Source organism: Coptis chinensis, chromosome 9 (genome assembly GCF_015680905.1).
Source record: "Coptis chinensis isolate HL-2020 chromosome 9, ASM1568090v1, whole genome shotgun sequence".
In the NCBI taxonomy this organism is placed as follows: domain Eukaryota; kingdom Viridiplantae; phylum Streptophyta; class Magnoliopsida; order Ranunculales; family Ranunculaceae; genus Coptis; species Coptis chinensis.
Window position 1 is genome coordinate 17,809,765 of NC_141464.1, and position 15,679 is coordinate 17,825,443.

The 15,679-nt window shown below is 38.3% G+C and overlaps 1 protein-coding gene across 1 annotated transcript; it reads right to left on the reverse strand.

The window, feature by feature from the left end:
- Nucleotides 1–2,341: 2,341 nt before the first annotated feature.
- LOC147475080 (uncharacterized) lies at nt 2,342–2,875 on the reverse strand. The gene has a single exon (XM_086585257.1). The coding sequence runs from the start codon at nt 2,873–2,875 to the stop codon at nt 2,342–2,344; it is 534 nt and encodes a 177-aa protein (XP_086441383.1).
- Nucleotides 2,876–15,679: the final 12,804 nt, after the last annotated feature.

Below are 15,679 nucleotides of genomic sequence, written 5' to 3' on the forward strand. Positions count from 1 at the left end.
TTAATACCCATAATACTAAGATCATGTTCAAAAGTTGATCTGACTCACCTGTCCAGGAGTGATGAATGTGCCACAATACAGTCATCTATTATAAACATTTGTTTTAATAAAGTAGTAGTGCCATTATTAAGTTGCTGATAATGCCTAAGCGCTCTTATAAACCCACGTAATACATCACAATGACTAAGAATCCAAGATGTACAGTACAATCTAAAGGAGGGTATAGTTATGTATTTCTAATAATAGGCAATGTAAGAAAGGTTAAGACATAAGCCGACGTATCTTTATCGACACTACAAAGGCACTTCAGGGTATACAATGTTGGTGGTGCAATTGGATGAATCCGGGGGGTAGTAGGATAGGAATTCTTTTTGAAGACGTGAACCTAGACAGTGCAACATAGAGATGGCCATGACTGAATGCTGGGGTCTCTAAGTTGATGCCAACATACTTGACTGACTATCCTTGAGACTTGTTGATTGTCATTGCAAAGGCCAGTCTCACGGGAAATTGCCGTCTCGACATTTGAAATGGCATTTTAGTTATTGATGTCATTAGGGATATCCTCAGAATAAATACAATATTTCCAGCCTTGGCTCCAGTTATGATCATTGCTTCCAGTACTCTACTTTCGCAGCGTAATACAATCAGATGGGTTCCATTGCAAAACCCATCTCTTGGGGCAATATTCCTAAGCAACATTATAGGGCATCCTGTTTTCAGCTAGAGATTAAACGGCGGCAAGCTTGAGGGATCTAGGGAATTTAAAAACTCGCTAGGGTATGTGGATCCGTTGTTTTGAAGGCTTGTAACATCATCAACAACTTTATCTGCAGCTAAGTAAGAAATCTCTTGCCCGGGGAACAAATTCAGAGCAGCTCCGTTAACGACACTGACATCGTCATTTCGAGCAGCTAGGATGGTTCTTTCAGTCAAGTAAATTGGTGTTGCCGTACCATTCACATTCAAATCTGGATAAACTGACGAAATAAGATCCCCTATGTCAGCACAGTTTCGTATCCCTCCTGGCAACTCAACAGTATCTAAAGGATTCGTGCCAACCTAAAAAAAATTAAGAGAAATTTGAGTCAGTACGCTGCTTTTTTAATCTTTAATTTTTATGATGTTTTTTATTTGTAAAGTACCTTGATCAAGTAATCTGTGAAGCTGGCATTATTAGGCTCTAACATCTCCAACCTCATGTTATGAACCAAGTGCAAGACTTGTACGTGTATCCATAGCTGGGATCTTCTCACTGATGCTCCGACGAATTGCTCTTTGATGCCTTTTGGTACAATTGGCAACGTTTGCCTGAAATCTCCACCTAGAACCACAGTAATTCCTTTGAAAGGCTTTGAATTTTCTTGGATATCCTTTAGTGTTCTTTCAACGGCTTCGACACAGTGTCTGTGTTGCATGGGGACTTCATCCCAAATTATTAAGCTAACTTCCTTGAAAAGATCAGCATGTATGGAGTTTTTTGAAAACCCGTAGAGGGTGTTGTCCATAATATCCAGGGGGAGGCAAAAAGTCGAGTGTGCGATCCTGCCACTAGACAGCAGTAGTGATGCTATGCCCAATGATGCAACATTGATGACAATATGGCCTTAACTACGACAAGTAGTAGCAATTGTGTTGTAGACAAATGTTCTTCCTGTCCCCGTTGCACCATTTAGGAAGAAAGTCTTTCCCATATTGTTTTGCACTGAATCTATTATCTCGGTGTGGGCATGAAGTTGTTCAGCATTCAGGCGTTCCACATTTGCATTTGCCTCTTGTTCAAGACCTTCGTACTGTAATTCCCTCTGCTCCCAAATAAGTCTGTTCCCACCTAGCTGGTCCCAATCTTGTTTTGGTTTTGCATGTCTAAGAAATTAGATAAAGTCTTACCTGCTTTGAAAAGCAACTTGTTAATTAGGAACAAACCATAATTAGCTATTTCCTCTGCAGTCGGACTCTGGCTGTTGAACTTGGTACGTATCATGTGAGCCAGATCATCGCAAATATGCATAGAAAATTCATTCCATAGTGTTGTAGGACTGGTTGGGGAACATTCCAAAAGGATTACACTAAACAATCTGCGCAGTTGGTAGCCGGTCTACATCACCGACGCCTCCTGTAGACATTCTCTCCACTCGTCGTCGGATTCGAGAAGGCCACGTGCAACACATCCTGCTTTGAACATGTCATGCTCAAAGCTGTCAACCGTACGAAGATCTTTAAATGATGTTGGTCCTCTAACAGCACTCAGAAGCAAGCGAAGGTAGAAGCGCTCTCCGGCATTTGGATTTGCAAAGTACATTCTCCCAATAGCATAACCGTGGTCCCTGAGTTTCCAAATCTATATATCTCTTTTCCAGACATAATATTGTGGGAACTCCTCGTAAGTATATCTACGGGCACCCGGATTTCCGACACAACATTTGAAGAAAGCCGTTAGAGTTGATCTCTGATTTCTTGCTCTTGCGAGAACTGTAGCTCTTGACTCCTTTGAATTGTAAACAACTTGATGCATCCCTTCCAAATGAACTACCAGCCTTTCAACGTGTGGTAACTCTTTGTGCAGAGGGAACTCGAGATGAGGCCATACAGCTTCGGGTGGCCCGACATACCGTGCATCAATGTACTGTTTGATCTCGTCATTAGTACCAACAATAACCATAGTTGCCCTATCATGCCCTTTATAAATGTATTTGTGAATGTATTTAACTACACGAACTGATGCACAGACTTCAACATTTATATGGCAGTTGAACTTCTCTGATAAGTGAGGGTTGTAGGGGACGACATCTCGGTTATCAACTTTGTAGTCCCGCACCTCGTATTCGTTCCCAGTATTGCGTCGTCGGTAAACTGGATATCCAACTTGATCCATTGTAGTTTCATCTGTAAAAGCGTGCAGGTAATGTTTTGTACATCAACCATTCTCCATGCAGGGGGCCTTTGGGTTTTTAGGTCCACATGGCCTGTATACCATACATCTCTTCACTGTCTCAAAAAGATTAGGTTCCGAGATAGGGTTTGGGAACTCCGTGGAAACAATCTTATCGACTTGATTGGTGTTACGGATCTTATCGGGTTGCTTGAGGAAGATGAGTGCGTGCATGTGTGGCAGTCCTCGTTTTTGGAACTCGATAGTGTAGACGGATGCCGCTTGTTTGCCAAACACGCCGTTTTTTTTTATCTCTTCCATTGTTGCTTTCCTTTTCAATTAGAATACACGGGCAACCACCTCAGGTCTGTCAGACGCAGTTTGGTGTGGCTTGAGAGCTTTTATGATTTCTGGCCAATTCGAATTTGCTGTTGCTGTTAGGAATACCTCAGGGTGTTTGTTGTATCGTGTAATGGCCATTGAGTCTTGGTAGATCTCATATATATGTCTCGGGCTATCGGTGTGAGATGATGGGAGAATGTAACGCTGGCCAACTTGATCAAGAGCCAGGCCGTCTACTGCAATGTCCGTCAAACTATTGTACACTTCCACACGAATGTTATCTTGATTCAGGCAAATATAGCACAGGCGATTATGCTCAGTTGCGGCCCAAGCATCAACTATCCATTGTTGGTAGAGGGAGCCTCCCCTGAGTATGGAAGAGTATTCAGTTGGACGGTCAAATAAACGATATGAATAATACTGTGCTTGCGTGCGTTAGTCTGGCATCACTTGGGCAATTGATCTTGACATCCCATTGTCGCAAATCCGGTGCCCAACCAAGGTCTCCTCTAGGGAAAAGAAGTACATAATGAAGAGGTGTATAAGCAGGATGGTATTCATTTATCCTCTCTAGTCCACCTTCTTTGTAGTGAATAACGATGTCTTGTAACATATCATACTTTGTCTCATCACCGGGTAATACCACAATGATTTCAGAAGTGGTCGGGAGATTATATCGGCGGTGATCCGTTCCTGGAGTGTATTGTAAGAAGGCTGGTATATTGTTGTCCACCGATGCACTTGAACTAAAGACCTCATTTGCATTTTTGAAAAACTTTGACCACACGTTTGCCTGTACTAAAACACCTTGTACAATACTTAGCACCTCCCTGAGTAAATGCTTATTGCGCTGTTGTCGATAATCCAAAGCCGCGGCAGCATCATAAACGTATAACTGGGTGTATTTTGGGTCGACATGTTCATCAGGTAAAAGTGTTCCAATCTTATGGAAGAGCTCTCCGTGTATAGTGAACGACTTTGGTCCATATCCTTTCAAGATTCGGTCGTTTGCTTTAACGCCAAGGTTGATGAATGCATTGCAAGCATTATATCCCCGAATGTTCTTCCGAAAATCACGTGCAAGCCATTCGTTACCTTCGAAGAGTGATTCAAGCAGAGGAGGTAGTGGATCAAGTGAGGGCAGTTTGATTTTTCCTTGGAGACAGCATGATCCGAATAAAGGTTTTTTTTTAGTTGAACTGGAGAGTTGCTCTACGCTCCAATGTAAAGCGAAGCAAGACTGACATTGAACATCTAGTTCCCCAAGGTAATGACGCTCGACCGAGATAAAAGGTATCGTTTCGGTTGGATTTTCAAGTTCGTCAATGTCATAGTATTCTTCGTCGGAATATTCAGATGCTTCTTCAGAAATTTCCTCGGGCCTAATAGCGCCCTGAGCGGGAACATCCTGCTCAGTACTGTTTGGAGGCGTATTATTTGTGGAGTTAATTTCAGTGGGGAAAAAACAATTAGTATTCAATTAGTTTAGTAATTTATAATTGTTCAATATAGAAATATTAATTGTTCAATATAGAAATATTTAAGTTTGGACATAGTACTTACATGTTGCTCCTCAAGGAAGATGACCCAAGATGACAACCGGGGCTGAAATTACGTGTTAGTAGTGGGACGTGCTCATGCTGAGTTGCGACAGAAGAACATCCAGCAGGTTGTGAGTTGATGTACGGCTGAAGTGAAAGAGTGTCAGCAATTACAATATTATTTCCTTTATCTGCTCGTTGGGTGGCTGTAGTGAAACTCGTTGCATTGATAGAATGTACTGCTGTTTCCACTGTTAGGCCGTGAGTTAGGGAAGGAGGATATATGCGATCCTTTTGGGTGGCTGAAACTCTTAGGGCTTCCTCCCGCTGTCTACGTGCACGTTGAGCTATTGAACGTTGAGAGGGTCCTAACTGAAAGAGCGAACGCATGTTCATGGTGGACATTGAGTGCACTGCTTGACTGACAGTTGATTGGCTATTTGATTCATTGCGTACTGTAGGCTCATGAGATAATCGGTGTTGTGTTGATGAGTCTCCCATAGTTACATCAGAATCCATTGTGTGGGACAGTGCACGCTGTTGGTGTAGTGGAGCAATGCCAGAAACAACTATCCGTAGGGCCTTAGACATATTCATTCAAGTTAAAAGTATGAGTATAGATTAGAAAACCAATAACATGGGAATAAGTAAGAAAGCCAGTACATGATTTTTTTTTAAGGACATCTAACCTCAAGTTGGGCTGCTCGTTAGTTCTGTATGAACTCTTGTACCGTTTCATTGTGTATGTATGATGATGCTTGGGTGTCCATGGTTTCTATAAATAGTTTGATAAGATTAGGGTAATAGGTCAATAAGTACACAAAATATTAATGTTGCGCAGATACAATGTGATGGTAAGCTTCATGAAAATCAAAATTATGAGACAACATCGCAAACTAATAGTTTAAAGTACAGAAATAATTGGAACCAACATTGGATTACCGAATGCTTAAAAAGACCATAATCGCTTCTGACGATAGAAATGAACTAACCTTGATTTTATTGAGCTTGCATTAAGGTTGATTCCGCTGGAACATAATAGAGGAGGTAATGATAAGCATCCAACACCTGATGCAATGAAAGTAAGGGTTCAAGTTAGCTTTGGAAATGGAGGTAAAATGGAAAATTAAAAAGTGATTAAGTAGTTGAAGGTTGTCCATGGTTTCTATAAACAGTCTCATAAGATTGGGGTAATAGGTAAATAAGTACACAAAATATTAATGGTGGCGCAGATACAATGTGATGATAAGCTTCATGAAAATCAAAATTATGAGACAACATCGCAAACTAACAGTTTAAAGTACATTAATAATTGGAACCAGCATTGGATTACCGAATGCGTAAAAAGACTATAATCGATTCTGACGATAGAAATGAACTAACCTTGATTTTATTGAGCTTGCATTAAGGTATGATTCCGCCGAAACGTAATAGAGAAAGAGGTAATGGTAAGCATCCAACACCTGATGCAATGAAAGTAAGGGTTCAAGTTAGCTTTGGAAATGGAGGTAGAATGGAAAATTAAAAAGTGATTAAGTAGTTGAAGGGGTCGTACCTGGTGAAAACATGGGCGAATCTGGATAGCAACTGTGTAATTATATTATGGCAAAAAGCAAAGAAGTTCAGTTTCAAGAGAACACTTAATTGTAATAAGGATAATGTCCGTTACAGCATCATGTCATGCCTTATGTGATTTATAGGTTAGAGATTATAACGGAAAGGTAAGTTTCACTCAACGCTTTTATATATGTCACGCCTTAACTTATGCTCTGCATTCATACAATTAAAATCAGTTCCCAGCTTGATGATATTCCTATGACTTGGAGTTCTTTGGAGTTCCTATGACCTACCTCATCCCTATCACTTTCTTTAATGGAGTCTCTATTTCCTCCCAGAACTCCAAAGCCTCAATTGCATCATCTATTCTACTGCCTGAATCCCCTTTTTTTAAGGAAATTAACACATTTTCCCATTGCAGCAGACGACACCTACCTTAAAGAAATGACTTCATACAAACCAACAAACCGTAGGCAACTAAAATGAAATGGGATGACCGGATATGTTAGGAGGTTGAAGAAGGTAATCTTTATTAGGGAAAGTATACTTTTCAGGAATTAGTTTCTCTTATAGCGAGAGAATTCTTTGACACTTCTCCAGAAATGAGTGTCCAAATCAACTTTGATGAATGAGAAATTGCCAAAGAGTGGCGGGAAGCATTCCTACTATCATAATTTGCATAGCCAAGGAATTTTGAATTCAAATAAATACGAAGGGGTCGTTCAACTTGTATGACCATGGGGTACGAAAAAAAAAATTGGTGTATGATCATGGGCACTGTTAAGTGCAAAATCAAATTTGCATAGATTAGATGGGACTGATCCACCTTAACGGAAAAATAGCCTTCTCCCCAAGTAATCAAACTTTTTGTGTGTGTTCAGGAGTTGCCGCGCAAAAGTGGTACTGAAAACACACGGGCTTACCAAAAAACCGAGAGCAGGTAGGTAGGTGGGTGAATAAAAATAAGTGTAACAACAGCTATTGTGCGGCTAATGTGAATATTGTTTGGAAACAATCATCTGCAATTGCAATGAAACACACTTGATCACGACACCAAATATTTTTCTTGAATAAGGGGAAATATAATAAATATAAAAAAAATTTATTGATGAGCAATCAGGGGAAGAACAAAAAAGTAGCAAACATTGAAGAAGATACACCGCCTATCAAAGCTAAGTACACTCTTGTAAGGTAATCTAATTGAATGCCTTTTATAGTTGCTTTGCCGTGCATCTTGCAATGGAGTAGCCCTTGTTGTTGGTTGCGGCCACGCTGTAGTGGTATTCCCTTACGCTCGCCCAAGACTTTCCCGCAATTTTGGCCAAGACCACCAAATATCGCAGTTTTGGCCATGACTTTCCTTTATGTACATCAATCCATTCTCTTGCAAGACTTTTTTGCTGGTGGGTCCTCACTGCTGTTTTCTTGGGCAGAGGCTTCTTTACAGCTGGCTTCAGCTGGTTTTTCCAATATTGAACCCTGGTCACCCTAAATTGGGGCAAAATTAGTTTAGCAAGGTTGTAGAGATGTAATCCTTTAATCAGCAAATTTAGCAAATTTAGTCAGGAAATTTAGTACCTTATTTAATACTTCATTAGCTATTGTGTTACCAATGTCCTCTGGGAAAATCTTTTCTATTGTGAATGATTCATACTTGTCCTTGTCAGTATAGTCAGTGACTCTAACTTGGAAAACATACGCCCTTTCTTCAAGTCGCTGTAGTTCTTTCCGAAGTTGAAGCGGGCCATTTTCCTATACGGTGAAATACATAAGGTATAATACAACAAAAGATTTGTTAGATAAAAAAAAAAAGATGCACAATCCAGTAATAGCATGCCTTTGAAATATGGACCAATTCATTAACTGGCTTCTGAATCAAGTGTTCGGCGTTTTTATCAAAAGCAACAAATGTGGTGTCCCCCGATGAATCATTAACTGTCATTCGTAGCATATACCTGCATCATTATTTTTTTTTTTCAGGACAAAAGAAATAGATCATGGATGAGAGTGTGGATAACACGATGGGAAAAACGGGAATGAATTAATGAAGGAAAAAAAAAAACACTTTTTGCACACCTATCGACCACGCCAACACTACAATGTGTGCATACGGTTCTAGTGACAGTTTTCTTACAACTAACGCACGAAGTGTAGAACCACTTGCTATCAGGGACGTAGCTTATGGTGGCCTTGCAAGTGTACATTGTTCCCTAAACAAACGCAATAAAATAAGGATGGTGGTGGTTCAAATGAACATAACAATCAAGAACAAGGCAACACAGTTTAATCAACTAGAAAATAAATAATGAAGTGTGTGTGTGTGTGTGTGTGGGGGAGCATATACCTTACATGATAGATCCCTTCCTATTTCCTTCAATTTACCTATGTCAACCCTCCTATCAATGAGAAGGTCTTGCTCAGAAAGCCCGCCAGATTGACTATGGTCTTCCAATTCAACAACTATTTTCGTTGTATCAAATATGAGAAACAAATGTAACTCATCAGATATTACGAAAAAATCATAGGCCAAAAGCAACTCATAAGTAAACCATGCTTTAAACGTATTGTGATGAGCAGTGGACTGCATTGAGCATTATTCCACCCTTAAGGATGGGACGTAGTTAGCAGGACAAATATTTAAAAAAAAAAAAAAGAGCATTCCCTAGGGCTCAATTAAATGGCAAGGAAAAAGAAAAGCAAACAAACAATAATGGTTTCACTATCACACAAACATGGCTGAGAGAGGGAGCTCGTTTAGACTTGAGAGATAAATATAACTTTAAATGGGCCTATTGGTCCTTATTTTAAGGCCCAAAGTATAGCCCAAACGACAGTAGCGTGATTCACATGTGGGACTAAGTATCACGTGTTTGTTTCGTGTCCAAAACGTGTTTTTTGTTAGCTGTCACGTGCTTATCCCGTGTGTCGTAAGTTTCATGCTATTGTAGATGTTACGCAACCAATGATAGTTATAAATAAGGGACCCCCTGCATCCAGTTGGAGAAATCTCATAACTCAGAATTCTAGGTCGGTAAATATAGCAAAATAGTAAATATAGGAATTTTCATGGGAATGTTCTTCTACAAAGTAAACTTGCCAATCAAAATAGTAAATATAGCAAAAGGAAGGATGGGCACCAAGTAGAAGGGTGAAAGGGAACATAGCCTTGTGTGATTCTGGAGAACTGGCAGCTTACTTCTTGTTTGGTACTCTAGTTTCTGGAATGTCCCAAACATCCAAGCTAGAAGGACACTCTACGAATCCAAGCACCAAGTTTAAGCAGCTATTAAAGCAAAGGAGGCTTTCCAGAGAAGATATCAATTGAACTTTTAAGGGGTAGTTAAAGCTGAGGAGTTTGGGCTGGATGCGGCTGAGATGGTAGTGACTCACACTATGCAAGAGATAGAAGAAATTGGTCTGATCCAAAGATTGAGGGGAAGCTTACAATGAGGGGAAGAGCCAACTGCCTTGTGGTAACTTACCTTTGGCGGGGGTATATGGATCCAAAGTTGTACATGCATTTCTGTTCAGTTTCTAATTTACTGGTCCATCTCTTTACTTATCTATATAAGTTGGCTAAGGTAAATGCTAGGTACAAACAAAAGGAACGTTACATTACATGGATGAGATACGCAATTTCTTTACCTCTGTTTAAAGTCCTTCATATCCTGGATATCCATGTTTATATAAATCTTGGTGCCACTAAGAGTTGACAGCCCAAGCTTGCCTATAACACAAAATTATTCAATTCAATTTTTCAGACAGTCATTTTAAATAACAACACAGGTAGGTAAACAAAACGAAATAAATAACAAAAATGCCAAAGCAAAATCACCTCGGTAGTAGCCTGCCTTTAGTCACGTCGCAATGATCACTACGTTGGGTTGTTTCATCGTGTCTTCAGGAATTATTTATGTCATACCTTCCCACAAAGTAATTGGCATCTCCAGCCCACTGAAAAACAGAAAAACCATCACCAGAGGCTAACATAATACAGGCAGAGCGAACAAATAAAGCCGACGGGGAAAAAAAAATGGGATAATTACCTTTTATTCATGATAATGACTTCTTTTAAAAGTTTCCCAGCAGCTTTTCTAGCTTTGCCAACCTTTGTCAATACACCAATCACGTCTGTGAAAAAAGTTAGCTGGCGTGCTTTAGTGGGAATATTGTCAAATTTGATGAACTTGAACATGTGCTTTGAGATGTCGTTGGTTTCTTCAGTTGCGATCTTGACCAATGTCCCCTCTTTGAAATGGATCTTGTAAGCATGCTCGACGGGGCAGTAGTCCTTCGCAAACACAACGTCAAACTTTTCCAAGGTGTAGATGCTGCCTTCCTGGATGAAGTCTTCCTTGACAACGCTATCGAAATACTGGAAATCCTTTTCGAACAAAACGACATGGATTTGATAACCCTGACCGCAAGATGAAAATTAATCAAGGTGCAATCTCCCCATTACAACATGTAACCAGCATGAATAACAAAACGGATATACTAATATATTGAACATCACACTGAATACTCTATTCGACAACAACCCAAATTCTGCACAAATCATATAAATGTCAAGCACGCCTAAACCAAGGGCGACAACCTCCCATGTTAGTGCAATCGATGACGGCATAGAAAGGAATCAAATAAAATAAAAAAAATGGAAAAAAAAGAGGAAAAAAAAATGGAACGAATGATTCTAATGGACACGGATAAAATTAAAAAAATCATAGCGATTCAACGGGGTAGGATTGATATGGAAAAATAAACACCAAAGGCCGGTACATAATAAGAACAATCAGCTGTAATAATAGGCAGCATTCAAATAGTTACAATGAGAAGAAAAAAAAAGCAAACTTAGGAAAATGTATATACAACATGCTTATTAAAGGACATATCATTTAACATTTGGAAAAAGCATACCGTGTCAATTATGGAGGATATGATATAGTGGTCTTTGGACTATTACATCATAACTTACAATATCCTACTGGGTGATAAACATAAAATTGAATAGTCTACCTACGAAATGAACGATGAAACTCAAAACGTAAGTAAACTAAAACTAATCTTATGATGCTTATATTTATCAAAGATTTCTCTACTCTCAATCCTATGAGATATAGTGGAGTAGGAAGTTCGTTCCACTCCTAGTGCTCTAGCATGAAATGTTTTCTAATCTAATTAGTCGGTCTTAAGTCTAATGAGAGTTTTACGAGGGGAAATTATACTACGATGCAATATGAAATTGATTATTTTAATTTAAACTACGAATGCTATGGAAATATGATTGTTTTTGAATCTAGATAAAGGATTAGAGGGGAATTGAATCCACCTCGAATCCAACTTAATAACCTAGCATAGATTGTTGTATCTCGATTCTTACGTTCTTACGGCAAGAATTTCGAGTTCTAATCCCTAGTGTTCGTGGCATTTCTACCAAATATTAACTAGCATGTGAGGTCGTCCACCTATTCTCATGGCGAAACACGACCTTCTAGAGTGGAATAGAATCTACAAACAATTCTACACTAACAACTAAGTTTTCATCAAGGCTTCATCAACCCCTCTAATGGAGGTTTTAGCCTTGATTCATCAAACTAACATTTCCCATTGAATCTAAACTAAACATAATGTAAAGAATTGAAATTTACTTAATCAAACTATAATGACATCTAATTTAATGACTAAAATGAAATAAGAACAAGAATTGAAATTAGATCTAGAAATGGAAATGACAAAAATCGAAATTGATAAAAATACTACTTTATTGATCTAATCAAATGAAGAACAAGATTCAAAGGTTTAATCTAATACAATGAATTGAAACTAATTAAACTAAGTTCTAAAACTAATTAATGGAGGCTAACTAATCTAGGTCTAACTATCTACCATTAACAAAGAGTGAAGCTTTGGTTTTTATACTCTCAGATCCAAAAATCATGCATGGGCTTGGAGCCATGTTTTGGGCCAGAGAATCAGGCCCAAAACCCAATTCTTTCAGTCCGAAAAGGCCTCTTCAGCTGCAGTTCGCTTCAACAGACCTTTCATCCACTTCTACTCCTCTGATTAGGTTAAGGCTTAGACCATTGGAAAGCTCTTTCCGAGCCGGTCGTTTTGACATAAGGTAGGCCCAATTCCGAGGTCTGAGTCCAAATATATGGTCTTCGGAAGTTCTGTTGACTTTGTGCATCAAGCTTACGCTGCGCGTGGATTTTGACTTTTCAGCTTTGACCGGGCTTTAGAAAGGCTTTGTCTTCTTGAATCTTGGCCTTTAATCACGGAACTCCTTAGTAACCGACCTCTGCTCCTTTATCTCGCTAAAGTGGCACATTTCTGCACATAATGGACTTTGAAGCCTGAAATGCATAAAAACACGTAATCAGTGTTAACTCTTAATTATTACTTACATAATTGGTCTAAAAGTATGACTGTTACAGGGTTAAAACTACAGTTTTGGGCTCTTATCAAACCACCCCCAAACAGCATTTTGCTTGTCCTCAAGCAAAGATGAGAAATTAGAATAAGTGACCAAAAATGGAGTTCTATCTACTACTCGTTTAAGCTAAGTCGCGATTGCATTGACCATATGCAACAAGGCCTTAAACCACTAGGAATTCCCTAGTGGACGAGTTATAGCCTCGAGAGAGTTTTCCAGTGAAGGTACTCACAAACTTCATCTATACTACAACGACTAAGAAAATAAAACTATTGTTTCCTTATTCATGCTCTAAATTAACTATACCTTTCACTAGCAATGCATATAGAGTAATCAAGTCTAAACCTAAGCTAATATATGCATAATAATCAATCATCTACAATAAACATATATACAATGAGTAATACTATGAAATGCAATAGCAGTCCGTTTCTAAAACTTCAGAATAAGCGTCGCCTTTAAGTAGGTTCTCACAATAATAGTCAAGATACAACACTCTGATTTTTCCACTCAAGTTTAAGCTACTCTAGTCTTGTGGGGGCACACTTTACCTTACAATCTCAATGACACACAAGGAAGCCAGAGTCGATCAAACACATCTGCCACTTACTATCACACTAACCTATTCCTAATTGAGCTAGAGGTCTTTATTAGGTGTTGCGGGGATTAGGAGATGGTTTAAGAAGGAAGGAAATGGATATTCAAAAGGGACAAGTCTGAGGTAATAGAGTCTTCATATTATGTAAGTAGAGAAAACCTTGTTATTTACTTTTGCTTCTACACTTTGTTTCCATCTTTAGCCATTTTTTTTTTCTTTGGCTTTTGACTCCTTTTATTCTATTTTTTTGGAGTTTTTATTTTATTTTATTTCTATTTCTATTTTTCTTTTCTTTGGATGGAAACTTCTTTTCTTTATTTTTTTGAAGCAATTAACTAACTTTTGTTTACACAGGTTTTTCTCTTCTTCTTTATTCCTTATTCTATTCTCAGACTTATCTAAATTGGGTAGGTTGAATTTTTTTATTTTGTTTTATTTTGTAACAGGGTAAAGGATTTGTGGTTTATGGAAGGGCTAATGAAAGGCTCGATTAATTTACTAGCGGAAAAATATACTTAGGTCAGAATTTCTAGCTATATCGATCCAAAAAGGCCTAAATTCTCTCTTAGGACATGGTATAGTGGTCAAGCAAGTGGATGTGTGATTTCTCTATTCGGAATATACTTCTCCCTTGTGTCATTTCTCAAATATTTCACTCATATAAGGCTTTAGGCTATATTCTCACAGGATTTGTAGAATAAGTACTCTAGCCTAGATTTGAAACTTATCTTGCCAAACAATCATAGATACTCATGTAATATATTTATAGATAGATGCAAAGATTATTACCTATATATTAACCTAAGTTTCTAAAAACTATTCTAATGCAAAAGCTACGTGAGACTTCTAGATTATTAAGAGCATAGAGAAAGAAACAATACCAATATTCCTAAGTGTATAGCATAAACTTTTTATTTTTATTTTTATTTATTTTTTTAAGACAAATAATACGTAATATACAACCTAATATGTGCTTAACATTTACATCGTGTTTCTATACCACCCCCAAACAATTTGGGAGAAGGGGGTTCATGAAACAATTCAATAGCACAATTAAATTATGTAACTAACTAATTTTTATAATTTTTAACATTTTATAAATAAAAGTGCATAATTTACATCCTAAAAGTGTCTAATTTTTGCAAATGTTTCTATTCCACCCCCAAACAATCGAACGCTTTGTCCTCAAAGTGTAAAGAGATAAGGAAAGAATTTACCATAGAAACGTGGCAAAAATTGGCGTTACTGTAAATGAAATATTGTAAAGATGATATGATAATATGAAGCACAATTAAATTGTTACGTGCTAACTAACACAAACTCTACCGGAAACAAACATGACAGGGCTTAGGGTGGCAACAAGATTTGAAATGAATACCAAAATCATGCCCCCCAAACAAAAAATTGGAAAACTCTTTTAAGTTTGAAAATTTTGTTTGGCCTATACTCCGAAAGTTTGGTATTGTACGAAAAACTGGGTCTTTTAAAGTCGATTCCCTAGACTTATCTAAACATATGTATGAATATGCAGTTTATCATATATCAACAACCTAAAATAGTTGTGGATCGCTCCATAAATAACTATCACAGAAAACATATCCAAACACAATCAAGCACCAAGATTTCCTACGACCTAGTGGAATGAAAGCCAAGTAGGATAGACCTATAACATAACTGAGCATGCACCTTATGTTTCATCTTTGAACGAGAGGGTGTCCTAGTGAATAAGTGTGGAAAAGTGAATGGTTGTGGAAAATATAGTGGATTGAGATAAGTTTTAGAGGGAAAGCATGGAAAAAATAAGGATGTGGGTTTAGCATAAAACTCATTCATGGTGTAGTTAGGGACTGTCTCAAGTCTTAAAATGAAGGTGTCAAGTGGTTTATCCTTGGGAAGTATTTGTTTACTAGGTGGATTTAAAAATTCATGAAGCACAAGAGAAACTAAAGGATCGAGTGCAAACTCGAGGTTCCTTTGAAAAGGTGGAGGGTGGGGAATATCGGTGAGGGAAGGTGAATGATTCTCAGCTAGAGCTCTCAAGTCCATATCATCAGAAATCTTGATATATGCAAGACATTCCTCAATAGGTGGGTCAAAAGGATCACTGGGATAGAGATTGAAAAATTCATCTTCCGTCATAGCATCAAGGGATGAATGGTTTGTTGGCAAGGGGACTCGCAAAGTGGTAAAGAAGCGGTGCAAAAGAGTTGCAGAATTCTTCTTCGATTTCGCCTCTACTACCGTGAGTCATTGCTAAAGTCGAATTTCCGGCGGAAAGGAATTTGTTAATCTGTTTCTCCGAAACATGTTTTTGAAGTAATCTTGAGCTAAGCTCT

Coding starts and splice junctions, on each gene's coding strand:
- LOC147475080 (XM_086585257.1), bottom strand. CDS start 2,875: ATGGATCAAGTTGGATATCCAGTTTACCGACGACGCAATACTGGGAAC.